General features: G+C 53.0%; 2 protein-coding genes and 1 pseudogene across 6 annotated transcripts; all 3 read right to left on the reverse strand.

Moving 5' to 3' along the window:
• Positions 1-330: 330 nt before the first annotated feature.
• Positions 331-12,384, reverse strand: LRFN1 (leucine rich repeat and fibronectin type III domain containing 1). Of its 5 annotated transcripts, none has more exons than XM_061388237.1 (5): positions 12,308-12,384; positions 9,828-9,860; positions 7,651-7,705; positions 5,795-7,237; positions 331-2,091 (listed from the first exon to the last, which is right to left on the reverse strand). In XM_061388237.1, the coding sequence occupies exons 4-5, from the start codon at positions 7,198-7,200 to the stop codon at positions 1,185-1,187; spliced, it is 2,313 nt and encodes a 770-aa protein (XP_061244221.1). In that variant the 5' UTR covers positions 7,201-7,237; positions 7,651-7,705; positions 9,828-9,860; positions 12,308-12,384; the 3' UTR covers positions 331-1,184. The 5 variants fall into 5 exon arrangements, with proteins under 5 accessions (XP_061244221.1, XP_061244220.1, XP_061244222.1 ...); XM_061388236.1 differs by lacking the exon at positions 12,308-12,384 and adding an exon at positions 12,102-12,197; XM_061388238.1 differs by lacking the exon at positions 12,308-12,384 and adding an exon at positions 10,287-11,269.
• A 3,968-nt stretch (positions 12,385-16,352) lies between these two features.
• LOC133230583 (large ribosomal subunit protein uL16-like) lies at positions 16,353-17,102 on the reverse strand (annotated as a pseudogene).
• Positions 17,103-21,302: 4,200 nt separating this feature from the next.
• GMFG (glia maturation factor gamma) lies at positions 21,303-26,262 on the reverse strand. The gene is made up of 7 exons (XM_061388263.1): positions 26,155-26,262; positions 25,699-25,795; positions 25,553-25,602; positions 25,069-25,118; positions 22,367-22,449; positions 21,691-21,764; positions 21,303-21,465 (listed from the first exon to the last, which is right to left on the reverse strand). The coding sequence occupies exons 1-7, from the start codon at positions 26,155-26,157 to the stop codon at positions 21,394-21,396; spliced, it is 429 nt and encodes a 142-aa protein (XP_061244247.1). The 5' UTR covers positions 26,158-26,262; the 3' UTR covers positions 21,303-21,393.
• Positions 26,263-26,484: the final 222 nt, after the last annotated feature.

Here is a 26,484-nt window from a genome sequence, read left to right on the forward strand (position 1 = left end):
TGCGACCTGGAGCAAGTCGCTTTACTTCTGGACCCCAGTTTTCTCATCTATAAAATGGGGTCATGGTACTGATGTCCTAGAGTTGTGACGATTAAACGATTTAAGTGCTTGGCAATAGTAAGCACTCATTAAACCTTAGCTATTGTTTTTGTTTTTATATATTATTCCCCACCTCGAAGTCTCTCAAAGGGTAGGAAATTGCAGATCTCCCTGGTCGCAGTCAGCCGGCCTACCTTTAGTCTCACTTAATAGTCCTAGAGCTGTAATCTAGGCCACGCCCCCCCAACCTCCCAAGACACAGAAACACACACGGAGGTCAGCAGAGCGGCCTCAGACACAGAAAAAAAGTTTAATTCTCCTGCGGCGGAGGGTCCCGGCTCCGGTAGCAAGGGGGATTTGGTTTTGGATTTTGTTCCTGTGGGGATTCACTTGGGAGTAACAGGAAGGATTCGGGGAGAGTCTGGTCCTTCCGGTGGGACCTGCCCGGGAGAATTGTGTACTGGGGGAGATAATCTGGTGAGACAAGGAGGCTGGACGCCATACGGGAGGGCAGAGGGAGAACAGACGACGGGGCAGAGAAAAGAGAGACGAACAGGGAAGGACGTAAGACAGAGATGACAGAGGGCGGGACAGAGACAAACGAGGGGAACAGAGAAAAGGGGACCCCAAGCCAGACCCGACGACGGGACCAGGGAATTGAATGGGGTTGCGGGGTGGGGGGGAGGCTTTGGAGGCCGCCGCGGGACAGAATAGGATCTAGTCCAGCCAGATACATGAAATGGGCCCCTCGCCCCTGCCCCGGGTCCCGGGCGGGGGGAGGGGGCTCGTGTCTCAGTGCTGCAGTGTCGGGGGGGCCCTGCCCCTCCCCGCGCTTCGCTGTGTAAGGCACCGGCTCCAGCGAGGTCCGCGAGCGCGCGGGGGGAGGGGCAGGAGGGGGGCTTGGAGTCCACGGGGGAGGGGAGCCCGGCGGCCCGCCCTCAAACCCCCCTGAGCGCGGGGGCGTGGCCTCGAGCCACAGCCCAGGCAGTCCGCCCCCGTCCCCTCCAGGGAGAAGGGTGCTTCTCCCCTCCAGTCCGACGACGTGTTGGCTCGGCGCTTTCACCCCCGAATCCTGCCCTAAACGTCAGGGCGGCTGGGCGTTTGTCCGCGGCACCCAGGCGTCTCGGCGCCCGCCCGCCCGCCGCTCACACGGTACTTTCCAGCATCCACTCGGTGCTGGTAAAGGCCAGGCGCGCCCTGGCGGAGCCCAGCCCCAGGTCTCCGTCCTCCCCGGCCGCGCCCCCTCCGGCCCCGTCCAGGTGCGGCGTGGACCGGTGGCGCTTTGTCCGCCGGGCGCGGCGCGGGTAACTGTGGCTCTGGAAGAGCGCCCCGTAGTCCCCGTCGAACGAATAACGCTGCTGAGGCCTCGGCCGGGCCGGGGCTCCCCCAGGAACCAGAGCTAAAGTAGGGGGCGGTGAAGCCGACGGTCCCAGAGCCCCGGAACGGCTCCTCCGAGGGCCCACCGCGGCCCGGGACTCCTCCCCGGAGGTTTCCTCGGATGGCAGTAGGCACAGCGAGGTGGCCGAGCCGCCCAGGGAACGTCCAAGGACCGCCTCCGTTTGCGCGGAAGCCACGTCGGCCGCCGCAGCCTTCGCCTCCACAGCCGCCGCCGCAGCCGCGGGAGCCGCCACCTCTCGCAGCGCCTCGTAGCGGTCGGGCGCCGGCGGGGGTGGGGCCTGCGTTGCGCCTGCGCCGTTGGTTTGCGAGCACACGTGGCTGACCCGCGGAGGCGACCTGGAGGTGCCCTTGACTCGGCGGCCATCCCCATCGCCGTAGACCTTGTAGCGGATCATGAGCAGAACGATGAAAACGAGGACGGAGGCGACAATGACACCCCCGATGGCGATGATCATGGTGCCGCCCAAGAAATGGGCCCTCAGCGGGCGGCAGGGTGCGGGATCCCCAGCGGTGGTAAACTGCACACAGCCCACCACTCGGGTGGCCGGCAGCGCCGTGGCCCCATCGTCGTAGACGGCCAGCACGCACAGGTCGTAGGCGCGGCCTGCTGCCAGATCATTCACCAGGAAGGTCTGGCTGGTGGATGGGATCATCCTGCAGGAGGGGGCGGGATCAGCGCGGGGTTAGCTCCACTCTGAACCAGGCTGCTTCACTTGCATGTCCCCACCACCCGTGCGGACCTATCCATGCCTCCCTACCAGTGTCTCACCCTCTCTGGGACAACAGCAGCCACTCAAGCAACAAATTCCCACCCTCTCAGGACCTTGGGTATAGGCCACGCCCCTTATCTGCATGCCCCACCGTCAGACCCACTCCCCACCCGTGTTTCACGGCAAATTTCAGCCATTTGTCTCCCCTCATCTATACATCCTGGCCCCCAGGGAGGAATGCTACAGCTTTTATGCCCTGCTCTCAAGGGGCTTGCTCCCTAGCAGTGTCTCATTCCTACTGGGACAAATGCCACTCAAGCGCTCACATATTCCCACCCTTTAAGGGGATGGATGCTACAGGCCATGCCCCGTTACCTGCAAACCTCACTCTCGCTGGGGTGGACTAGCAGGTTACCTCATACTCCCAGGCTTACTCCTACTGGGACAATGGATGCTCTTCTAGTTCCTCTCTTCCACATGTTCCTACCCCTCGAAGGAAACCATGATACAGACCACACCCCCTCATCTGCATATCCTACCCTTGAGTATACCTACACCTCTCCTAGCAACATCTATCTTATCCCCTCCACTACATATTCCCGCCCACCAAGGGGCCAGGGCTAAAGGCCACTTCCCTTCTGATTGACAAGTGCCTTCCAAGCCACACCCCACAATGGCTCAGGGGAGATGGTTCACCTACCCGGCCTAGGACCATGTCCACTCTTTGCATGTCATGCACTGTACCCAGATATCAGAGGCAACCACTTTATGTGCACACCCTGCCCTATACTACCTGATGTCACTACACCATGCCCCCAGGTAAGTTTCATCCATAATTGGGGTAAATGTAGCCAAGAAAACATGCCCCTTTCTTGCCATGGACCCCTGCTCTCAAACAAGCGGCAGTGTAGAGAAGTGGTTAAGCTGACAAAGTCTGAGAGCCACGATCCCAAGAGTTTGAGTTTCTCTTCTGCTGCTTGCTAGCTCTGTGACCTCAGGCAAGTTTCTTAACCTCTCTGTGTCTCATTTCCCCCACTGAGGTTATTAAGAATTCCTACCCCATAGAGATGGTGTGAAGTATGATGAGTTAACATCCCCAAAGCCTGGCACTTAATAATTTCATTAACAATTGGCATCCCACACGATGCTGGCTTTGCTGTGGCTCACACTCTCCTACCAGTTGCTTTCCTCCCCATCTATAAGAATCATTCCCCCTGGGTCTTGCCACTCTTCTGTTGGGCACATCCCTTCCATGTTCAATGTTGGCTAAGCTGGGACTGCCACACCCACACAGATTTGCATGCACTCAATCTCACAGGCTCTCCTCTCCCACAAAGCTCTTAGTGGGTCATCAGAGATATGAACCGCCTCTTCATCTGCGTGGGGGCCATGCTGCGGGAGCACCACCTCCTCTAAAGGCCATGCCCCCACCTCCTCAGGCCTCTTACCTCTCAGAAGCATCACCTTCCCTCCAGCCACACCACCTTCTGGTCCTGAAACCCACCTCAGTTCCTCCACCTCCAGAAGTTTCCGCCATCACCAAGAGCCATCCTCCCCCCAAAAGACTACACGTCAGGGGCCCACCACCTCTCCAATTCTCTCTCTGCCTGCCATTTCCCAGACCACTGCCCCACCACCAACTCCATCCAACCTTGGGCCCCTGGCTGTAAGTCTTCCTCTTCCTCTCATCTTCCCTCTCAAAGAGTCTTGGGCTCCTTTTGCTCCTTCCCCTAAAATAACCAGTTGCTAGGGACTCCCCCCTTTTCAAGGACAGAGGCTGGCTCCTTAAGAAAGCTTGAGGCCATGTGTCTCTAATTGGCTGTAAGGCTCAAGCAAGCTGCAGAGCAGGCTTCTGGTTGGTTGTCACCTCCTCCCATGGCAGCAGTGAGGGAGTTAACCCCTGCAGTGCTGTAGCACTGGTGCTTGCAATGAGGGACAGAGGACTGGGACTATGTAGCCCTGAGGGGAAGGGAAGAGTCCTAGGGTCTGTTGCCCCATTGGAGACAGAGGGCCATCAACATCTGCAGAAATGCTGGGTCTGGGGGCCCATGAACCTCCCTCTATCCCACCATGTAGTGACCATGGGTTAGAGAGAGGAGGAAAAAAGAGAGATGGAGAATCACAGAAACCAGGAGCTGTTTACACAAATCTATTATCCCTCTCCCCTAATCTCTGCCTGGCAAACAGCAGTCACCTGATAAACAAGTGTTCGATGTAAAAAGGGCAGAATTGGGAGTTAGAACAGTAAGAGCTGGAATCTTGGTTCTATCTCTTTCTGTGTGACCTTGAACAAGTGACTTCTCCCCCTGAGCCTCAGTTTTCCTGTCTATAAAATGGGAGGGGGAATCATAGCTGTATCACAGTGAAGTTGGGAAGGTCAAATGGAGTAGTATCCTTTGGCAGTACCTTATAAAAGTTTTTGTTTGGTCCATTTGTTTGCCCTAACGTTTTTAAGACTGGGCCAGTGTCTTATCCATCTCAGTAGGCCCAGGGCCCAGCATGGAACTGGCACACAGTAGGCATTTATTCAGTGTTTGGTGACCAAATTCAAAACGAAAAGAAAATGAGCATGACAAAGACAAGAGAAAGGGAAGGCATCATCTCATTCAACCAATGACAGAAAAGTGCCTACTGTGTGCCAGGACCATGGCCAAGAGAACACTGGGTGAGGTGAAGATGGAAGCCAAGAGGCAGGCTTCTTGGTGTGGGTCTAAGCACCCACAGGATCAGGAGCTGCCCACAGGTGGGGAAATGGTTCCACCCCCTCTGGAGCATCCAAGGTATGTCATACAAAGGATGAAACATTCAGCAAGCACTCTGCAATGTGCCTAAGGGAGGCAGAGCCAGGACAAAGCAGAGATGTGCATAGAGCCCACAGCCACCGAGCAAACGCCCACTGTGTGCCAGGCCGATTGCTGTGAGCCACACTACCGAGATGGAGAGACAAGGCAAAGCCAAGACTGAAATTCATCATATACTCTCTGCCTCCTTCCTCTGGGCTGTGAGCTCCCTAGGGCAGGGCTTGGCTCTTGGTCTCCTTATATCTCTCCTGCCCAGCTGAGGGTCTGGCACATAGTAGGGGCTTAGTTCCTCATGAGAGCAGGAGGGAGACAAGGTACAGACAGACAGAAGTGAGAGCAAGAGAAAATCAGAGATGATGGGGGAAAAGTACCTCTTTAACGTTGGTCTACACCACAGGGATCTGTCCACGCCAGGGCAACTTACAGACTTTTCTGTTTCTATATTGTACCCAATGTATTGATACAGTAGCCTTGTATGTGATTTCTAAATATAAATGCAACTGTAACTATATATGTGTGAGTATATTTCCTGCTCTAAGAATGTCTAACTGACAAGGTAGATGATCAAACACCTTTGGTGAGCAGTGATGTAGACCCTGGGCCCCATGAGAGCAGGGACCATGCTGGGTGCATTCATGGTGATAAATGGCTCATATGGGTGCTCCAGGAGGATTTGCAAGATGTGTGAAAAACAAAGAAAAGAAATAGAAAGAGAAGGAAATAGGGCAAATGGGAGCCAGAGACCACTCTACAAGCCCATCTAGAACCCCAGCTGAGCAAGAAGGCCTAGGGAGGCGGAGGGAGGGCCCCTGAGGCAGGAGGAGGTCCAGGGACTCTAACACCCACCTGTAGACAAGGGAGTCGTCTGCGGAGCTGTTGTACTGCACCTGGTACATGCGGATGCCAGGCACGGGCCTCTGGGCCGGCCAGCGGATGAGCACAGAGCTGGAAGTGAGCTCTGCCGCCACAAGCCGGCGCTCAGCCACCGACTCATTGGCTCCAGGTCGGCCAGGCGTGGCGATGTCCGAGGAGCCAGGCTCCGTGAGAGGTGGCGGGGCAGCAGGTGGGGGCGCCATCAGAGGCAGAGGCACCACGCACACCTCCACCGGCGCGGTGGCTTCCCCGGCGGCGTTAGAGGCGATGCAAGTGAAGGTGCCGCTGTCCCGCAAGGTGGTGATGGTTACATCCAGGGTCCCATCCCCCCGGACCCGGGTCCGGCTCGAGTTCCCCAGCAGGCGCCCGTCGGGTGCCACCCAGTGCACCACGGGCTCAGGGTCCCCCACGGCGCGGCACCGCAGGCTGACCGCCTGGCCCTCCACCACCAGGGCCCGGCCGCCCGCCTGCCGCGTGATCAGCGGAGGCTCACACAGAAACTCCTCCTCGGGGATAGACCAGAAGTAGCGGTCGGTGAGGTGCTCCGGCGTGGCACACGTCTCCAGGTCGTCCTCCCTGGTCAGCCGCCGCAGCCACAGCAGCTCACAGTTGCAGTGCAGGGGGTTGCCGCCGAAGCTGACCGTGAGCGGCGTGGGCGGCTTGGGTCCCGGACCTTGGGACCTCAGGAAGAGCCCATCAGGGGGCAGTTTATGCAGGCGGTTGGAGGTCATGTCCAGGCGAACCAGTTTGTGAAGCTGCACAAAGGTCCCTTCGGCGATGTGATCGATGAGGTTGTGGTCCAGCGTGAGGGTGTTCAGGTTCACCATCTGGCCCACGGCCTCCCAGGGCAGGGCCTCCAGGTTGTTGTAGGACAGATCCAGGTCCTCCACGGTGGACAGGAAGGCGTCGAAAGCAGCTGACTCCACCCGACGGATCTGGTTGTTGCCCAGGATCAGGTGGCGGAGGTTGCCCAAACCCCGGAGCTGGTCGCCTCGGACCTCCGCCAGCCGGTTGCTATCGAGGTGCAGGGCGCGGAGGGCACGCAGGTCCGCAAAGGCGCCGGCCGCCACCTGGCCAATGGTGTTCCGGGAGAGGGTGAGGTGTACCAGGCTGGTCATGTTGGCGAAGTCTCGGCGGCGGATGGCCGCGATAAAGTTGTCGGTGAGCCGCAGCTCCACCACGCGCCGGTCGATAGCCGGCGGCACGAAGAGCAAGCCGGTCTTGGCGCACAGCATGGTCAGCGTGGGCGCCACGTTCTGGCAGATGCAACGGCCAGGGCAGGGCTGGCCCCGTGATGCCCCTGCCCAGAGGAGCAGCAGAAAGGGCAGGGCAGTAGGCGGCAGCGAGAGGAGCGCTGAGGAGAAGGGGCCCGGAGCCATGGTGCAGGGGGGAGGCAGGAGGAGCGGGAGGTGAGATCTGCAAGGAAGGAGAAGGGTCAGCCAGGTGTAGGGCTTGACCACCTGCCTGGCCACCCTGGGATATCCCGCTCGGAGCCTGACCCACATCTGTCCCTTCCTGACAATGGGGTCCTCTAGGACAATAACAGGACTGACCATCAACTGGCATGCACTCATGGACAGATCACATCACTTCCATGCTGCTTGGTAAACTACCACTGCCCCACCTCTGAGTGTCTAACCCCCACTTCTGCCCCTCTTCCAGGAGCTCCCAGACCTCTCATGACCTCTCAACCAGAGGGATGACATCTGGCCTGGCCTGCACCTTCTAGTACCCACTAAATATTTTGAAAAATCACTGCTGACTAGGGTTTAAAGTCATGAATTTCAAAGCCATACTCCCTGGGTTCAAACCCCAGCTCTGACACTTACTAGCTGTGTGATCTCGGACAAGTGTCTGAACCTCTCTGAATCTCGGTTTCTTCATCTGTAAAATGGAGACAAAAACAGGCCTTACCTCTGTGAGGATGAACTGGATTAACGAGCATGGTATACTCAGAACAGTGGCTGGCACATAAAATGTGTTCAATACATGTTAGTGTATAACTATTATTATCATCATCATTGAGTGTCTTGTAGGTGCCATGCATATAAATGTGGGCTATTATTAAGAGCAAGGGCTTTGAAATCAAATAGACTCGGGTTCAAGTCCTGGCTCCCCCGACTTACTAACTCTGTGACCCCAAACCAATGATTTTCCCGAACTAGGCCATAATTTCCTGATTTGTAAAGTGGTCTGATAATTGTACTATCGCCATTGGATTGTTGCAAGAGTTCATAGAGCTCATTCATAGGGGTCACGGAGCATAGGGCCAGGCACACAGTACATATTCAATAAGTATTAAGGGTAACACCCCCCACACACCTTTGGCAGTGGGGATGGGGGATTGTACTGAAGGTGGGAGGGGCTGAGAAAACAGCAGTCTCCCTGCTCAGTCTTGGGAAGTCCTTCTCTGAGCCCGGTTTCCTTCTGGCCTCTGCTGAGGGCCCAAGCAGGGGGCAGACTTTCATGCTCACATTAATAGGCACAACACAAGGTCCTATACATGCCTACACACACACACACACACACACACACACACACATACAGTCAGGCTGTGCCTCTGCTCCAGGCAAAACCTTCCGGCTGGGATTCCCCCTGCGGCAGCTGCAGCCCACGACATGCCAGCTCCCATCACAACACGGGGTGGGTGGGGGGTGAAGAGGAAAGGATGGGAAGGGGGTGTCCCTGACACTGTTTTCACCCCACCCCATGCCCCAGTCCCTGCTGGCCCACCTCCCAGGAATCTGCAGTTTGGGGGCTGTGGCCTCATGTGGCCCTGATCCTTCAGCCCACGGGCAAAGGGGGACTGTGGACACAGAGACAGATTCGGAGAGCAACAGAGAAAGAGAGAGACAAAGAGACAACAAGAGAAAGAATCTGAAAGACAGGTGAAGAGACAGGGAGCAAGTCGGAGGCAAAGAGAGAAAAATTGAGTGGAGGAGACCCACACAGAAAAGAGAGACTGAGACACTGAGATGGAGAGAGGGAGAGACAAGAAGAGGAAACAAGAGTGTTACACAGACGAAGACCAGAAGAAAGAGACTGAAGAAGACAGTGACGGGGCTGCAAAAAGAAAAAGAGGCAAAGTCAGAGCATCGCTTCATCTCTGAGCGACGCCCCCCCTCCCCCCGCCCCACTAATTGTTGTGCACTCCCTCTGGACACGGCTCTACCTCCAACAGAAAATCCTGGCCTGGGAGGTGGTGCTCCTGAAGTAGGAGACGCAGCTCTGCACCTGCGTGGCTGTAAGCTCTCTGGGGCTCAGAACCACTATCTATGAAACCAGAAGGCCCACAGCCAGGGTGGGACTCAAGTTGAAACAATGTAATACTAATAATGAAAACAGCTAACATTTATTGAGAGGCAGCATGGCATTGAGGGACAGAATCTGGCCCACAACTGCCCAGGTTCACACCCAAATTCCTGCCATGTGACTTCCTTTCTTTGGGCCTCAGTGTGTTCATCTGTCAAATGGGGATGATAGCATAAGATTATTGTGAGGATTAAATGAGATAATCTGCCGTAACATGCTTAGAGTAGTTGCTGATGGAGTAAACACTATATAAATGTTAGCTGCTGTTAGCGTTAAGTGATCATTTGCTCTGGCTCTCTCTCAGCCACCAGTAGGTCTGATTATCAGGAGATGTCCCCACATACATGCACATACACACACAAAAGGGTAAACCATATCCACGCCACCATCCAAATGCAGGGTCATTTCATGTCAGGAAACTCTTGCCTCCTTTTCTGACCACTCTACTCAGCCTAAAAGGGGCTACCTCCAGGCCTGAGAGCCCACCTACCACACCATCGTTCTATGAAGCTCTTACCCAAACAAGACATTCCTGATCTTGTCACCAACCCCAGCCTGGAGGGCACCTGGCCCTCAGGACACTACCATACTTGCCACTAAAATTCATACAAGGCATCACTCCAAGCCTCTGGCTCTCTCAGAGTAAACCCAATCACTTCACATCTCTATCCCCAGCCGGAGGGACCCCACTCACCTCTCTTCAGGCAGTCAGGGCCTGGGCCAGTACCTGCAAAGGAACAAAAGCACACAGTTAGTATTCTTCTGGCTCCTCTCCCGAGACCCTCCTCAGAGACCACCTCAGCCCAGGAAGCCCCTGCCATGATCACTCTCTCAGCCCTCCTGCTGTAGGTTCTACAGGGTCTCAGGTGGACCCAGGAAGTCACCTCTGGAAATCAAGGAGTCTGAGCCCCAGACTGTTCACCCTCCAAATCCCAAGAGTCTAGGACTTTAGTCCTTTGTCCTCTGGGGGCTCAAGAGACTGAGATCCCCACACTCCCCCTCCCTTAGACCCAACAGTCCAGGTCTCAGTTTCCTCCTTTCCCAAGATCCAGGAGTCTGGTCCCTCAGCTCTCTGTCTCCTTCAAACCCAGGATGCTAGGCTCCCAGCCTCCTCCTTCCAGAATCCACATCCCAGTCCCCCAACTTCAAAGACCTGGACAGTAGCAGGAGCTGGGGGAGGATCAGAAGTTCCCATCTTCGCCATCAGACCACGGTCACCCCAGCACATGTGGACATGCCAAAACCCACATGGGCCCACAACCCATGACTCTGTATCTGAATTCCCATGGACAGAGTAGCATGATCTATGTGCCCCCGCCCTCTGGAGGCTCTTGGTCTAGGATGTGGACACGCTTGTGTCCATGGATCCCAGCATACCACAGGTCTTGCCACACGGGCCCCCATCTCACTGGGCTCATAAGTGGGGTCAACCTATGTCAAGGACACAGGCACATGTACACATATCATCCTGCATGTACGTATTTGAACATACACAACCCCACTCTTCAGATATCAACACAAATGCGCAAATGGACTCAGAGTACAGACACAGATCCTCGAGGTGGACACACCTGCACACAACCACACGTACAACATTGCCTTTTCCCTTGCACACTCACACATAGAGGCACACACACAACTGTGAAACCCATGTGTCCCCTTGTGCATGCATCTATAACAAAGCTACCCTTGCACACTCACCAACACACATGTAACAGATGCTCACTCACACAAAGATACACAGGTGCACACTCTTAAATACCCAACACACTCATGCAACTTCATGTACCCCCAGTATGCACAGTCACAAAGCTGGTACATTCCCACGCCAACAGATGCACAAATGCACACACTAGCCTGTACACACCTCACACACATGCACAGAACCATAACGGGAACAGACACTGACGAGGCTGATACACACTCAAACAAGCACATAGGTACAAAAAGATCCACCTTTGCACAGACACTCAGAGATGTTCACTCATAACAGGCACATGCTCACATAACTGCCCTATGAGGGATTTACACACTTAACAAATACACACAAAATATTGAACCCCACTGGCAGAGTCAACAGATAGGCAGAGAATCGCACTCACACACAGTCTGGACACACATCCCTCCCACCCCTGAGGCACCCCCGCCCCACCTACTTCCTAGGCCAGGGAAATCCTAACACCCCTCCCTCCCAGCGCACCCCCTTCCCCAGCCAGGTCAGAGTTCAGAGGGTTGGGGGCCTGAGCTGAAGAGCACCTGGTCAGAGGCAATCCTCCCAGCAAAGGTCCCCCAGCCTGGCCATCTGGATGTGGGCACCTCCGGCCTCATCTGCAGAGATCTGGCCGGCAGGGGACTGGGGTGGGATGGGTGGGAGAGGGCCGGGTCTGCGTCCCTCCCTCGGGCCCATCTGTCCACCCCTCGGCCTCTCATCCCTCCATCTGTCCACCTACCGGCTGCCCATCCCCCCCACCCAGCCACCAGGAAGGGGAAGACATGGCCGTCTCCCCCAAGGACCGCCGAGGACCACCCCCCCACAGTTGACATGGACCGAGGGAGCGGCAAACTCCCCTCCCCCAAACCCACACAGAAGCCCCACAAGGCGCTGAGCCCCAGGCCCCCCCCTCCTCCCGCCGGGAACCTGACATGGACGCACAGATACACACCCTTGGAGACATACAACCCGCAGACACACACACATACACACACACAAATGGACACCCGAGCGGGCACACCCGGCTACACAGACCCTGGGATGGACATCCAATCCGGACACAAACACCCAACGCAGCTAACCGCGCGAACACACTCACGCGGGGCGGGGGGAGGGGGGAGAACCCACACCTGGGCACACAACCCACGCACACACACCTGCACACAGCCCCTCCGTTGGGCGCGCGACAGCCCCCCAGACACACAGCCGAAGGGGCAGCCACCCGGGGGGACACACACGCACGGCCGGACACAGCACCTCGGCTCGACACCCGGCACACACCCGGATGGCCACACAAGCAGGGCGCCGCACACGCCGGCGCCGGGCACACACAGGGCCGCGCGAGCGCACGCCGGGCCCGCCGCAGCGCCGCGGACACACACTCACACGCTCGCACGCTCACACCCGCGCTCACACCGGCGCCCCCGCCCGCCGCCTCCCCGGCCGCTGCGGGCCGCGCTCACCCAGCCCGGGGGGGCCCCGGGCCCGGCCCCGCCGCCGCCGCCTCGCGCCGCGCCATGGTGGGGGGAGGGCCGGGGGAGGGGGCGCGGTGCCGCGGGGCCGCCTCCCTCCCGCCTCCCGCCCTCCCTCCCGAGCCGCCGCGAGCTCCGCCCTCCGCGCCGCCCGCCGCCCGAGCCCCGCCGCCGCCGCCGCCGCAAGGGGGGAGGGGGCGCAGACCCGAGGGGCCGGGCGCGGCGGCCGCAAGCCCCCGCCCCCCGCCCCGGGGTCCGCCGCAGACCCCTCTCCACTGCGGAGCCGCCGGCCCGCCCCCAACCCCTCCCCAGCCCCACCTCCAGCCCTGCCGGCTTCCCCAGAGACCACCAGACCACGCCCCGACTGGCATGGGGACACTTGCAGCCCCAGTGAAGACCTCGGATCTTGTCCCGATACCCAGGGGGACTCCAGATCACGTCTTACCGCATTTGAGAACCAAGACCATGTTTCTCAGCCACCCAGGACCACAAACCACGTCCTGCTCTCCTTGGCGACCTCAGACTGGGCCCCACACCCATCAGGGACCCTAGACCAGACCTCCCAATCTAGCGGGGCCCAGGACCGTATCTCAGCATCCAAGAGGGTCCACAGCACCCCTACCAGGGACCCTAAAAAGGTGGACCCCCAGACCACACCTCATCCCTCAGGGACCCCAGATCACCCCAACATCCACAGTGGATCCAGACCATATGTCAACATCTGGGGAGACCCCAGATCATGCCTCATTCCCTTGGGGGAGCCAAACCATGTTCTATAGCCACTCAGGACCACAGACCATATCCCACTCCTTCCTGAGGACCCTCTATGCCCCTCTACCCTCTTGACCTCAAACAATTCTCTGCCCCCTAGTAGAGCCTCTAGACCATGTCTAACTTCTAGGGGTGCCAAATATAACTCTTTTCCTCATGGGAGACTCTAGACTTTTCCAATTACCCCCATTAGATCCCAGAACGTCCTCCCCTCCAAGGCAGTCCTTGATTTCCAGAATGCCCAATTTGCCCCAAATTCTTGATCATCTTCCCCACCCATGCTGCCCTCCTGAGGACCCTGCCTCACCCCTGTTCTTATTCTCTCTCTTGAACCCTCCAGGCCCTTCCTCCACCCTGTGACTTCCAAGGAACTGAGAATTCCTGTTCCTTTCTTGTTCAGATCCCTTTGCCCAACTCCTATGGAACAGCTAACCCCCCAGAAGGGGACTACAGGGGATGAGATGGTTGGATGGCATCACCGACTCAATGGACATGAGTTTCAGCAAGCTCCGGGAGTTGGTGATGGACCGGGAAGCCTGGCAAGCTGCAGTCCGTGGGGTTGCAGAGAGTCGGACATGACTGAGCGACTGAACTGAGCCCCTCTCCCACTGGGTATCTCAGACCACTCTCCATCTCTTTTTGAGATATTCTGGCCTCTAAACCCAGCAAGCTCTCCCCTCAAAATCTGTCTTATTTCATGAGACTTCCCTGGTGGTCCAGTGGCTAAAACTCTAGGCTTCCAATGTAGGGGGCCAAGTTCGACCCCTGGTCAGGGAACTAGATCCCACATGCTGTAACATATGCGTGTAAGGATCCCACACGCCACAACTAAGACCCAGTGCACCCAAATAAAAATAAAGGGGAAAATCTTAACTTAAAAAAAAAAAAATCTGTCTTATTGCAATCCCCTAGGTCCCTGGTGGCCCAAATCCCTCCCATTTTGGATCCCATTTGGATTCCAAGGTCTTCCCCTAAACCCCTTCTCTAAATTCTTCCTACTCATATCATCACATGGAGCCTGCCCCACACCCCCCAGATCCAGCACATCTCTGCAGAGCTTCCTTCTGGGGAACCTCACTTTAGTGAACCACTCACAACCCTTAGATCGCCCTGAGGACACTCAAAGCCCCACTCCCCACCCCCGAGTCTCTAGATTTCACCCTCCCCACCACCATCACTGGCTTCCCTTGTGGCTCAGTGGTAAAGAATCCACCTGCCAGTGCAGGAGACTTGAGTTCCATCCCTGATCCAGGAAGATCCCCTGGAAAAGGAAGTGGCAACCCACTCCAGTATTGTTGCCTGGAAAATCCCATGAACAGAGGAGCCTGGCGGGCTACAGTCCATACAGTCCATAGCGTCGCAAGAAGTCAGACTTAGTGACTAAACAACACCACCACCACCATCACCACCACCACCCAGCCACCATTCCCACCTCTCACCCTGATACTAGGTGCTCGCTGCCAGGACATGGAGGACTAGGGCTGGAAGGACAGATGTGGGAGAACAATAACAATAATAGCAAAATTGGACACATGTCCAACCCTACTGTGTACCAGGATTGGATCTAGGGGCTTCACATATACAACTCCACTCACTTCTGGTTTTTGTTAAGTTGCACACTTTATTTTTTAAATAATTAATTTTTGGTTGCATTGGCTCTCCTTTGTTGTGCATGGACTTTCTTTAGATGCAGCGAGCAGTAGCTACTCTCTAGGTGTGGTGCACAGGCTTCTCAATGATGTGGCTTCTCTTGTTGCAAAGCACAGACTCAAAACACGCTGAGGGCTTCCATAGTTGTGGTGCACAGGCTTAGTCACCCTGAGCCATGTGGGATCTTCCCCGACCAGGGATCAAACCCATGTCCGTTGCCCCACCCCTCACATTAGCAGGCAGACTCCCAACTCCATTCACTCTTCACAGAAGCCAAATGAGGAGGTCAAATGACTATGCCCATTTTACAAATGAGGAAAATTGAGCTACAGAGAGGTTAGGTCACTTGCCTAAGATCACACAGATAGAAAGTGGCAGAACAAGGTGGAGGCAAAGAGGAAAGAGGATAGGGCAGGTCTGGGATGGATGGGTGTGGAAAAGGGGGGTGGGGTGAGAAGATAATAAAAACAGAGACAGGGACGTACCTGGTGGTCCAGTGGTTAAGAATCTGCCTTGCAATGCAGGGCACACTGGTTCAATCCCTGGTCTGGGAAGATCCCACATGCCACAGTGCAACTAAGCCCAAGCACCACAACTACTGAACCAGCACTCTAGAGCCGAGAGCCACGAACCGAAACTACTGAACCCCTAGAGCCTGTGCTCCACAACGAGAAGCCACCACAATGACAAGCCCACTCTCAGGAACTGAATAAAGCCCTTGCACAGCAACCAAGACCCAGCACAGCCGAAAAAGAAGATGCCACATGCCTCGAAGCAACTAAACCCCTGCGCCACAACTAGAAAACCCATGTGCTGCACAAAAGATCCCGCATGGTGCAACTAAGAACTGTTGTTGTTCAGTTGCTAAGTTGTGTCTGACTCTTTGCGACCCATGAACTGCAGCACGCCAGGCTTCCCTGTCCTTCATTATCTCCCTGAGTTTGCTCAAACTCATGTTCATTGAGTCAGTGATGCCATCCAATCATCTCATTCTCTGTCGCCCCCTTCTTGTCCTGCCCTCAATTTTCCCCAGCATCAGGGTCTTTTCCAATGAGTCAGCTCTTCGCATCAGGTGGCCAAAGTATTGGAGCTTCAGCTTCAGAATCAGTAGTTCCAATGAATATTCAGGGTTGATTTCCTTTAGGATGGACTGGTTTGAGGAGTTGCTGTCCAAGGAACTCTCAAGAGTCTTCTCCAGCACCACCGTTCAAAAGTAGCAATTCTTTGGCACTCAGCCTTCATGGTCCAACTCCCACATCCGTATGTGACTACTGGAAAAACTGTAACTTTAACAATACAGACCTTTGTCGGCAAAATAATGTCTCTGCTTTTTAATAGGCTGTCTAGGTTTGCCATAGCTTTTCTTCCAAGGAGCAAATGAATATGATAATAATAATAGAGACAGAGATAGAGAAATAAAAAGCCTGAGCCCAGGCAGAGATAGCCTCACTCACAGAGCGTGTCTGGCCCTGTGATCTCTGGCTCCTGCCCACCTTTTGACCTCATCCTTGACCACTGTTGTCTTCCAGCCTCAGTAATGAATTTTCTCTTCCTCCAACACATCATGTCATTCCAACCCCTGGGCCTTTGCACTCTTTTCCCCTTCCATGGCTGATTTCTTCTTTTCATTCTTTTTTTTTTTTTACAGGAAATAGCATTTATTGGTGAGCATGATTAAGGAGGGGACAGTGCTGATCCTCACAAGTGTGGGGCCCGCCATTTGTCCAGGGGACTGCGATTTGTATCTGACCCTACAGCCGTCCGGGATGAGTTGCTTTTCTGCCGCCATGTTTTCAAATTCATCCACGTTGAACTTGGTAAATCCCCACTTCTTGGAGATGTGGATCTTCTGGCGGCCAGGGAACTTGAACTTGGCCCGGCGGAGGGCTTCAATCACATGCTCCTTGTTCTGCAGCTTGGTGCGGATGGACATTATGACCTGGCCAATGTGGACCCTGGCCACTGTGCCCTGGGGCTTTCCAAAGGCACCGTGCATACCTGTCTGGAGTCTATCAGCTCCAGCGCAAGACAACATCTTGTTGATGCGGATGACATGGAAGGGGTGGAGCCATACTCGGATGTGAAAACCATTTTTGCCACTGCTTTTCACCATGTATTTGTTGGCACAAATAAAGGCAGCCTCCAGGGCTTCAGAGAAGAGCTGCTCATACTCATCTGACACTGTGTGGCCACAGAGTGGGAGCTCATCCACTTTGGCTTTCTTATGCCCCAAGTTGAAGATTCGGATCTTAGCATCAGGGACACCTCGGCAGAAACGGGACTTTGGGTACAGCTTGTTCTTACAGTACCGGTAACACTGGGCTGGGTGGTGGCACATGGCAACACCAGAATCTTCAGTGGCATGCCGAAGGGAGAGAGAGCTTCATTCAATTCTTAATTTAAATGTAATCTCTTAAGAGAGCCCTTCCTTTACCATGACCAATTTATATCCTCACTGCCACCAGTTGTCCTGATGTCTTCAGATTACTTTGAAATACTTTCAAAGTAAAAATGGATTAATGAATGGGGGACTTCCCTAGTGGCTAAGACTCTGTGCTCCCAGTGCAGGGAGCCTGGGTCCAATCCCTGGTCAGGGAACTAGATCCCACATCCCGCTGCTAAGACCACGTGCAGCCAAAAAAATAAATAATTTTTAAATGAATTAATGGATGGATAGATGGATGGCTATGTGATACAGCAAGTACAGTCAAAATGTTAATCTAGAATCTAGTTGGTAGGTATATGGGTGTTCACTGTAAAACTATTTTAGCTTTGCTATATGTTTGAAACTTTTCACAATAAATGTTGGCAGGAAGAAACTGGAGGACTCTTCTAGAGACTAAAGAAGCAACAACAACAAAAAACCCAAACAGGTCCCACCCTGTTTGGGATTTCTATCATCCCATCAAACTCATTTTTTTTTTCCTTTATAGCCTTTATCACTCTTGGTAACATTCTTGCTTGCTTGTTTGTTTACCTCTTTATTCATTTGTTGCTTATTGTCTCTTAACTGAAATGTAAGCCACCTGACATGTGGCATGCACACCAATTTTCTCCAGTCCCCCACATTTCCCCAACAGTCTTGGTACTAGTTGTTTAGTAGCTAAGTCTGTAGCCCACCAGGCTCCTGTGTCCATGGGATTCCTCAGGCAAGAACACTGGAGTGGGTTGCCATTTCCTTCTCCAGGGGATCTTCCTGACCCAGGGATTGAAGCCATGTCTCCCACATTGGCAGGCGGATTCTTGACCATGGAACCACCTGGGAAGCCCGATAGGTGCTTAGTAAAAAATGTGTTCTTGAACTCCTCTTAGGAGAAGGCCTGGGAGATAGAGCTGCTGCAGACTCACTGTAGAGCCTACACTCAGGAATAAACATGATCTTCCAGCCTGGGGCCACTAGAAGAGGAAGGATATATACCCCAGAGGCAGGGGAATGCCCCATGAGATCACGGAATGTGAATTGGCCTGAAAAAGAAGGCGACAGATGAAAGCATATAGTGTGATTATTTCCCTCTGACCTTAATTTCTGATCCAGATCTCCTAATAGAGATCCATTCTAATGCTTCCACAATTTAGGCCCCACCCGGAAGCATAGGCTCCACCCCCTGTCTCTAAAGCCCCATCCCACAGCAAAATCCCTGCCCTATCTGACCTAAATAAGTAACACCCCTCAAGCCTAGGTCCCACTCTCACAGCCTGAGCCCCACCCCTTTACTTTAGACACCATCTTAAAATTTGTAATATTCATGTTTCTTCAGTCTGGGTCCTGCCACCACCCAAGCCCCATCCCTCTATCCTAGCCCCACACCTCCAGCTTAGACTCCACTCCAAAAGAGTCAAGATTTCAGCCTAGGCAAGGGCCCTTCAGGCCTAATTTGAGTACCTCGTTCTCCACTCTGACCTAAAGTCCAGTCTTCACCTATTCAACATAAAACCTGCTCACTTTCAAGGTTATCAGGGAGAAGCACCCCAGGGAAAACCTAGGCAGCCTGGATCTGTGGGAACCTAGAAGGGAGGTTTACTTTTTTGGGCTCCAAAATCACTGCAGATGGTGACTGCAGCCATGAAATTAAAAGATGCTTGCTCCTTGGAAGAAAAGCTATGACCAACCTAGACAGCATATTAAAAAGCAGAGACATTACTTTGCCAACAAAGGTCCATCTAGTCAAAGCTATGGTTTTTCCAGTAGTCATGTATGCATGTGAGAGTTGGACTATAAAGAAAGCTGAGCGCAGAAGAATTGATGCTTTTGAACTGTGGTGTTGGAGAAGACTCTTGAGAGTCCCTTGACTGCAAGGAGATCAAACCAGTCCATACTAAAGGAAATCAGTCCTGAATATTCACTGGAAGGACTGATGCTGAAGCTGAAACTCCAAAACTTTGGCCACCTGATGGGAAGAACTGACTCATTTGAAAAGACCCTGATGCTGGGAAAGATTGAAAACGGGAGGAGAAGGGGACAAGAGAGGATGAGATGGTTGGATGGCATCACCGACTCGATGGACATGAGTTTGAGCAAGCTCTGGGAGTTGGTGATGGACGGGGAAGCCTGGCGTGCTGCCGTCTGTGGGGTCGCAAAGAGTGGAACAGGGCTGAGCGACTGAACTGAACTGAATTGAGAAGGGAGGTTGGTGGAAAGAGAGGAAGAGGTTCCCAGTTTGTACCATCCCTCAAAGGTGTGGCCCCAAATGAAAAGCCACAGCTGCACTGTGCCCACTTTTCATTGTATAGTGGTATTCTGTTCTGACCTCTCTGATTGGTCCCTCCACAAGCCCTGTAGTCAAACCTCCTGTGCATTGGACTGCCCTTCAAAGTCACCCTCTCTGATTGATGCCTGCTTTCCAAACTCCCTGCTCCCGATTGGGCAAATTTTTGTACATGCCTGTCTCTGATTAGAGCATTTGTGAATGAACCTGGAGGCAGACAGATGTTCAACTATGGTGCGAGCAAGTAGTAGCAAGAAAAAGAAAAGATAGAGGAGGAAGAGGGGGTTCCCTGAATCTCTTTTCTATGAGAGGGAGTGGCCATGGACCACAGGATAGCCTTGGGTTAAAGTTCTAACCATACAGACCGCTAGTTGTGTGACTTTGGGCAACTTTTTGGTTTCTGTGCCTCACTTTCTTCATTTGTAAATCGGGGGTAATAATGATACCTTCCTCAAAAATAGTTGTAAGAATTAAATTAGTTGTAAAATGCATATAGAAATACTAAGCACATAGGAAGCCCTCAGAGTATTAGCTCTTATTGCCCATTTCATTGTGTAAGTTCATGACCTTGGACAAGTCCTTTTGCCTCTTTGACCTTTGCAGACCAGAAGTTGCTTGACCTCTTCATTGAATGACCCCTCCTATTCCCTCACCTCTAGCCTTCAGGGACTGAGGCTCTGAACAGAGGGAGGAGGAGAGACAACCCGAGCAGAGAAATGGGGCGGGGGGACCAGCATCGGTGAAAGAGAAGGGTTGAGCACCCAAGCCCACCCCCAGAAAATCAAGGACCATCAGGATCTCTCTATGGCCCAGTGTAGAGTAATTCTAACCTGAATCCCTCAGGCAAGGGGCGTGTCCTGACTGGGGACAAGGGGGCAAGGGATGGGACAGTGTGGGGCAATTGAAGGCATGGTGTGTTCAGGCTGGGAAGCAGGAGGAAGGGTTGGAGCTGGGCTTGTGGGCCCTCACCCAGGAACGACAGGACTGGGGGAGGGGCAGCCGGGGCCCAAGGTCACTCTGTCATTGTTACCATGGCAACAGCCACCTCTCAACTGGGAACCTGGAAAGGGGTGGGGAGAGGGAGTTCCCAGATCCCTGAATCTAGGGGTAGAGAGAGGAACACTCAGAGACCTGGAGGAAAAGCAGAGCGAGACAGTGATTCAACTCTTTGAAGACCTACCCATCTCAGAATCCGCAAAGCCTAGTACACTGTGGGTGCTCAATAAATGTCCCTCAGAAACAGAAAGCCTGAGAGCATCAAGTGACCAAAGATGACGAAAGAAAGACGAATCGCCACAGGGGGAGGGCAGTGTCCCTTTCCTGCCTCCTCAACTTTTCATACTCCTCAGGGGTCCTCTGAGAGTTCTGATTCCTCTAAATCTTTCCCAGACCTGGCCCACAGGCCCACCCAACCCCACAAATCACTCACCCCCCAGCAACTCCCCAGCCCCTGAAGCTATTACATTTGACATTTATAACAACTTCAACAACTTTTCTGGCTTCGAAATCTTCCTGCCTGGGGGATCACTGAGAAAATTAGCATAGGTACTGCCTTCAAGGGTGGGAAGGTGGGAGGTGGGGAGACAGGCCCTCGCCTCCTTTACTCTCAGGGACAAGGCCCCTCCACAGATTCAGATATTCCCCCAATTCCTCTAGGAGGCCCAGGCCTCCCTCATTTCTCCTTAGGAAACCCTACAGGCCCCTCCCTTTCTTTCAGAGGAACAGGTATGGAATCCTCCTTGTCCTCCCAGAACTCAGCAGGCGTCCACTGGCTCTGCCTGCCCTCTACTGGTCCAAAACTGGTACTGCAGGACTGCCACCTGGTGCCCACAATGAGGAACAGAAAACTAAGCCAGAGCTGAGGGTCTCTGAGTTGTTGCATTTTAATTTCTTTAAGGTCTGGGATGTTCAGGCCCTAGGGGGTTTGAGTTCAGGTTCTCGGCCCAGAGGTCAACGAAAGAAAGACAACTTCTCTTTGAGCCAGGCCTCAGTGAGGTCATCAGTAGTGCGGATTTCAAACACCTGCGCAGAGAGAGGGTTCAGTTTTATAATCCACCCAGGAACTGAAACAGTGAGGGCTCCTGCCCATCCCTCCCTCAGACCCAGAAACCCAGCTCCCTCCTCCCTCAGACCAGGAGTCCTGACCCCCCGTGGGGGACCTCCAGGGGTGGAGTCCCCCACCCTCCAGCAGCCCTCGGATCCCAGACTCTCCTCCCTCACACTCAGGAGCTTCGGGCGGCCCCAGACCTTTGTGAGCTCCGCCGTCTGCACCAGCCTGTTTTTGCTCCCTGCGTACATCATCTGTTGTTCAGGCTTGCAGCCTGTGTGAAAAACAGAAGAGGAAAGCATAACTGGGGGATGCCAAGGTGTTCTCGAAGGCCCTGGTAGTGTCCTACCCTGGAAAAGGAAATGGTATCTCCCACTCCAGTATTCTTGCCTGGGAAATCCCATGGACAGAGGAGCCTGATGGGCTACAGTCCATGGGCCCGCAAAGAGTCAGACACCACTTGGTGACTGAACAATAACAGTGTCCTACAGGCCCTGGAGTTTTCTAAGAATCCCAGGAATTGTTCTAAGGAGGTCCCTGGAGGCTACAGTCAGAGTCTTCAGAGTTGTTTGGGGCTGGAAGTTATTCTAGGGTCCCTGGAGATGGTTTAGGGGTCAGACAGGGGTTGCCAGTAAAAGGAAGAGATGAATGTGCTTACACACCTCAAAACTAATGAAGATGGGGGTTTGGGGCCCTCACCTCCACCCCATTGCTTTCTCAGCATTCACTCATCATACATCCCACACTCACACAGGCATCTATACACACGCACACAGTCACACACCCAAAATCACCAATCACATGCACGTACACACACTTACACTCAAACACACACGTGTACACATCCCCACACAGAATCTAAGACCCCCTTCTCACCCACAGGGCTGGAGAAGATGAAACACAAGGGGTAGGACACTCGGCCATCGGCGTGCACATACTTGTAGCTGTAAACCACGAACCTACAATAGTGAAAGGGAATTCAAACTCAGCCCTTGGCCTGGAGCTCAGGCCTGATGCTCATCCCCTGAGACCACAGCCTAGCAATCTTGCCTGAGTTTGAGAACCTAGGGTTAACAACTGAGACCGAGGGTACTGGCTTCAAACACAAGAAATGATTTAAAAAATATTAATGGGGGAAAAATAATAATAATAATAGGGGAATTCCTTGGTGGTCCAGTGGTTGGAAATCAGCCTGCCAATGCAGGGGTCATGGATTAGATCACTGATCTGGAAAGACCAGGGCCGCATGCCGCAGAGCAGCCAAGCCTTCGTGCGATGGCTATTGAGCCCATGCTGCAACCTGCTGAGGTGCACATGCCTAGAGTCTGTGCTCTGCAACAAGAGAAGCTACCATAATGAGAAGCCTGGTACTGCAGCTAGAGAGCAGCCCTCACTCACTGCAGCTAGTGAAAGGCTGTGCATAGCAACGAAGAACCAGTGCAGCCATAAATAAGTTTTTAATTAAAAAAATAATACTAGTAAATGCTAAATAGAATTACCATCTGCTCCAGCAATTCCACTACTGGGTATTTATCAAAGAAAATGAAAACAATAATTCAAAAAGATATATGCACCCCCATATTTATTGCAGCATTATTTATAATAGCCAAGAAATGGAAAAAAACCTAAATGTCCATTGACAAATGAATGGATAAAGAAGATGTGGTACACACACACACACACACACATATGCACACAATGAAGTACTATTCAGCCATTAAAAAAGAATGAAATCTTGCCATTGCAACATGGATGGCTCTTGGAGGGCATTACGCTAAGTGAAATAAATCAGACAGAGAAAGACAAATGCCTTATGATCTCACTTATATGTGGAATTGAAAAAATAAAGAAACAAACTATCAAGTTCATAAAGAGAGAGAACAGATGAGTGGTTGACAAAGGTGGGAGTGGGTGAAATGGGTGAGGGGAGTCAAAAGGTACAAGCTTCCAGTTATTTATTTTAAATACGTCCTAGGGATGTGATATACGTTAATAACGCTGTGTCGTATATTTGAAAGTTGCTAAAGGAGTAGATATGAAAAGTCCTCATCGTAAGAAAAAAAATGTTCTAGAAACTATGTGTGGTGACAGATGCTAACCAGATTATCATGGTGAACATTCTGTCATACGGTATATACAAGTGTCAAATCATTATGCTTTACACCTGAAATTAATATATTATACGTCAAATAGAACTCAATAAAGAAAAAAATGCTTAAGAAAAAATGGTTTTGAAACTTCCCTGGAGGTGCAATAGTTAAGACTACAGAGGCAGGGGTTCGATCCCCAGTTAGGGAGCTTAGCTCCCGCATGCTGAGTGACGTGGCCAAAAAAAAAAAAAAGTAAGTGCTTATTTGATTATTCACAACAACACTATGATGTAGGTACTATTATTATCCCCATACTACATACGGGAAAATCAAAGCCCAGAGAGTGAAGCCATTTGCGCAAGGTTCTATGGGTAGATTTGAACCCAGGAACTTGGCTGGTAGAGTGTAAGTGCTCAACCGCTATGTTTTAGAGCCCAGCAGTCTAGAACCAGGGGCTGAGACCAGGGTCAGCTATATAATTTCCCAAACCCAGTGCAAAATGAAAATGCAGGGCCCCTTGTAAGAAACACAGGAGAAAGCCTGTTTTTCCTTTCTTCTGCAGTCTCTTTCCAGACTGCTCTTGGTCTTCTAAAATTTCCTGTTTCAAGTCATGTGCTGTCTTGGGCATGGGGACACTCACGGGGGGAGTGAAAATGCTCAAGGGCACACCCTGGAATTTATCTTTCAGGAGTGAGTGTCCTCCCCCCTCCCCGATACTCCCGAGTCTGCAATTAGGCCTCCTGCCTGGGGCAGAGGGCATCAGCCATCATTGGGCAATGTGGGAGTGGGGAGCTGAGAACCCATCTAGGGCTGGACATGTGAGCTGAACGAGGCTCCAAGCCTCCAGCACAGGCTCCACTGTCCTGTCAGACTTCACACAAAACAGATTCAGAGATAAAACTATAAAGAATTTCAAGATAGCAGGGATCAAGCCCTGCCTTCAAGGCTCCCTTCTGGGTATGGGGCCCTGTGTGATTGCACTTGTCAGATGCCCAGGGTGCTGACTGAGATCTAGAGCCTGGGATTGAGGCTTAAAGTCCTAGGACACCCAAAACTCAGCCCAGTCGAGATGAAAAAATCTAAAGAGACCAGTTTTCATAGAAGTGTAAAAAAACTCCTCCACACACAAAAAGCACCAGGCTCCTCTGGCTTCACACAGGATTCTCCCCAATCATTAAAGGTCAAATAAATCCTTTCCTACTCAAAGTCTTCCCAAGCATTGAAAAATAAGGAAATTTTAACTTTTCTTTTTTTTTTTTAATGAAGCAAGTGCAATGTTGAGACCAAACCCTGACAAAGTATGTACTAACATCACGTATGACTATTAGCGTAAAATTCTGCAATAAAATTTTGGTATACAAACCAAAAATCCTGTGATAGGAACTCACAGACATAGTTTCAAAGTCCACAAATAAGACTGGACCCCAAGTAGCCCCCCAGTCTGTAACCCTCCTTGGCCTGATCTTCCCCTTCCTTGCCCCAGGATACCTGGGCTGTCTCTCAGGCAACTCCATTTTTAGTTCCTCTGGAGAAATATTCTGTGAGGGGTGAGGGGAGGAGAGAAAAATAAAAAGACTGCCATTAAACGAACATGTACTCTGTGCCAAGGCACTCATCCAAGAAACACCCATGGATTATTAGCCCATTGATCTCTCCCCAAACCCAAAGGGGTAGGTCCTGTTATTATCCCCATGTTACCGGTGAGCAAACCGAAGAGGTGCTAAGACACTTGCTTTTTTCTAAACAAACTACAAGGATTAAATCACTGAATTCACAGACAACTCTCGGAGGTAAGGACTGTTATCACCATTTCACAGATGAGGAAACAAGAGACCTATACAGGCAGAGTCTCTTGCCCAGGGTCACAGCTAAGCTGGAACTTGACTTCCGGGTTTTTCTGGCTCCCAACACCAGGCTCTCAGCATCAGTCACAGTCTTTTGGGTCTCCCAGTCCCATCCCCCAGCCCCTCACCTGAAATTCTTCCTCCAGCACCACCATCTGCCGGTCTTTGTCCACTTTCACTGAGGAGGGAGGGCATACGTGGGTCAGACGCCCTGCCATCTGTCCCTATGCTCCCCCACACCCCCCATTCGTTCAGGAGGAAAGATGACACTCACTTACTATGGCTGCATTGTCCGTCTCTTTTCGGAAGCGGAATTTCCTCAGCTTTTCCTTTAGCTCTGGGTCTACCTCACACACCACCAGGGAGTCGGACTGCCAGAGGAGCCCAGTTAAGAGCTGAGTCCCCTGGCCTCAGCCCTGCCCCTTTCCCCAAACCTCAGTTTCCCCATCTACTAGTAACGAGGAGGGGCCCATAGCCCATAGATTGCCTTTGTGAACATTGGAGAAAGGTACCCTTTCCTCTGGGCTGGACTGGAGCCCTCTTGGCAGGTGCCCTTGGGCAACGCCCAGGGAGGTTTGGGGATCTGTTCGCCTGGGGCTAAACCCGGAACCACCATCTCTCTTTCCCCAGCCTTGACCTCCCATCCACAGCCTGACCTTCACCCCGGCATCCTCCCAGCCCCAGTCCCACTCCAGCCCCTAGCCCTTCCCATACGACCCTGGCCCCCGACCATGACTTTACTGTCCAGGGGCCTCTTCTTTCCTTGGTTCCGCTGTCTTCTAGGGGTGGGGACCACAGCTCGAGGGGGCGGGGTGTGGGGTAGGGGAAAAGTTTCATCAACCACCACATCCTGTTTATGCCCATTCTGAGACAACTGTCACATATGGCTCCTCCCCCTCCTTCCTTCCCCTCATCTGTTGGGACCTCCCAGGCTTTGCAGTCACCCAGACTGGGATTCAGGTGCTGCCTGACTGTGTGGCTCTAGCTAAGTAACTTCAGCCCTCTGATTCAGAATTGTTATGAGGATAAAATAACTTCACATATCTCCCAGCATGGTGGA

The sequence above is a fragment of the Bos javanicus genome, chromosome 18 (assembly GCF_032452875.1).
Source record: "Bos javanicus breed banteng chromosome 18, ARS-OSU_banteng_1.0, whole genome shotgun sequence".
Classification (NCBI taxonomy): domain Eukaryota; kingdom Metazoa; phylum Chordata; class Mammalia; order Artiodactyla; family Bovidae; genus Bos; species Bos javanicus.

What these genes read in the sequence shown, in the direction of transcription:
- LRFN1 (XM_061388240.1), bottom strand. Translation starts at nt 7,200, where the DNA reads ATGGCTCCGGGCCCCTTCTCCTCAGCGCTCCTCTCGCTGCCGCCTACT. An exon ending in GACGACTCCCTTGTCTACAG is followed by an intron (nt 2,092 to 5,794) that starts GTGGGTGTTAGA and finishes CCCCTCCTGCAG; the next exon opens with GATGATCCCATCCACCAGCC.
- GMFG (XM_061388263.1), bottom strand. An exon ending in TTGCCTGAGAGACAGCCCAG is followed by an intron (nt 22,450 to 25,068) that starts GTATCCTGGGGC and finishes TCACTATTGTAG; the next exon opens with GTTCGTGGTTTACAGCTACA. An exon ending in AGACGGCGGAGCTCACAAAG is followed by an intron (nt 21,466 to 21,690) that starts GTCTGGGGCCGC and finishes CTCTCTGCGCAG; the next exon opens with GTGTTTGAAATCCGCACTAC.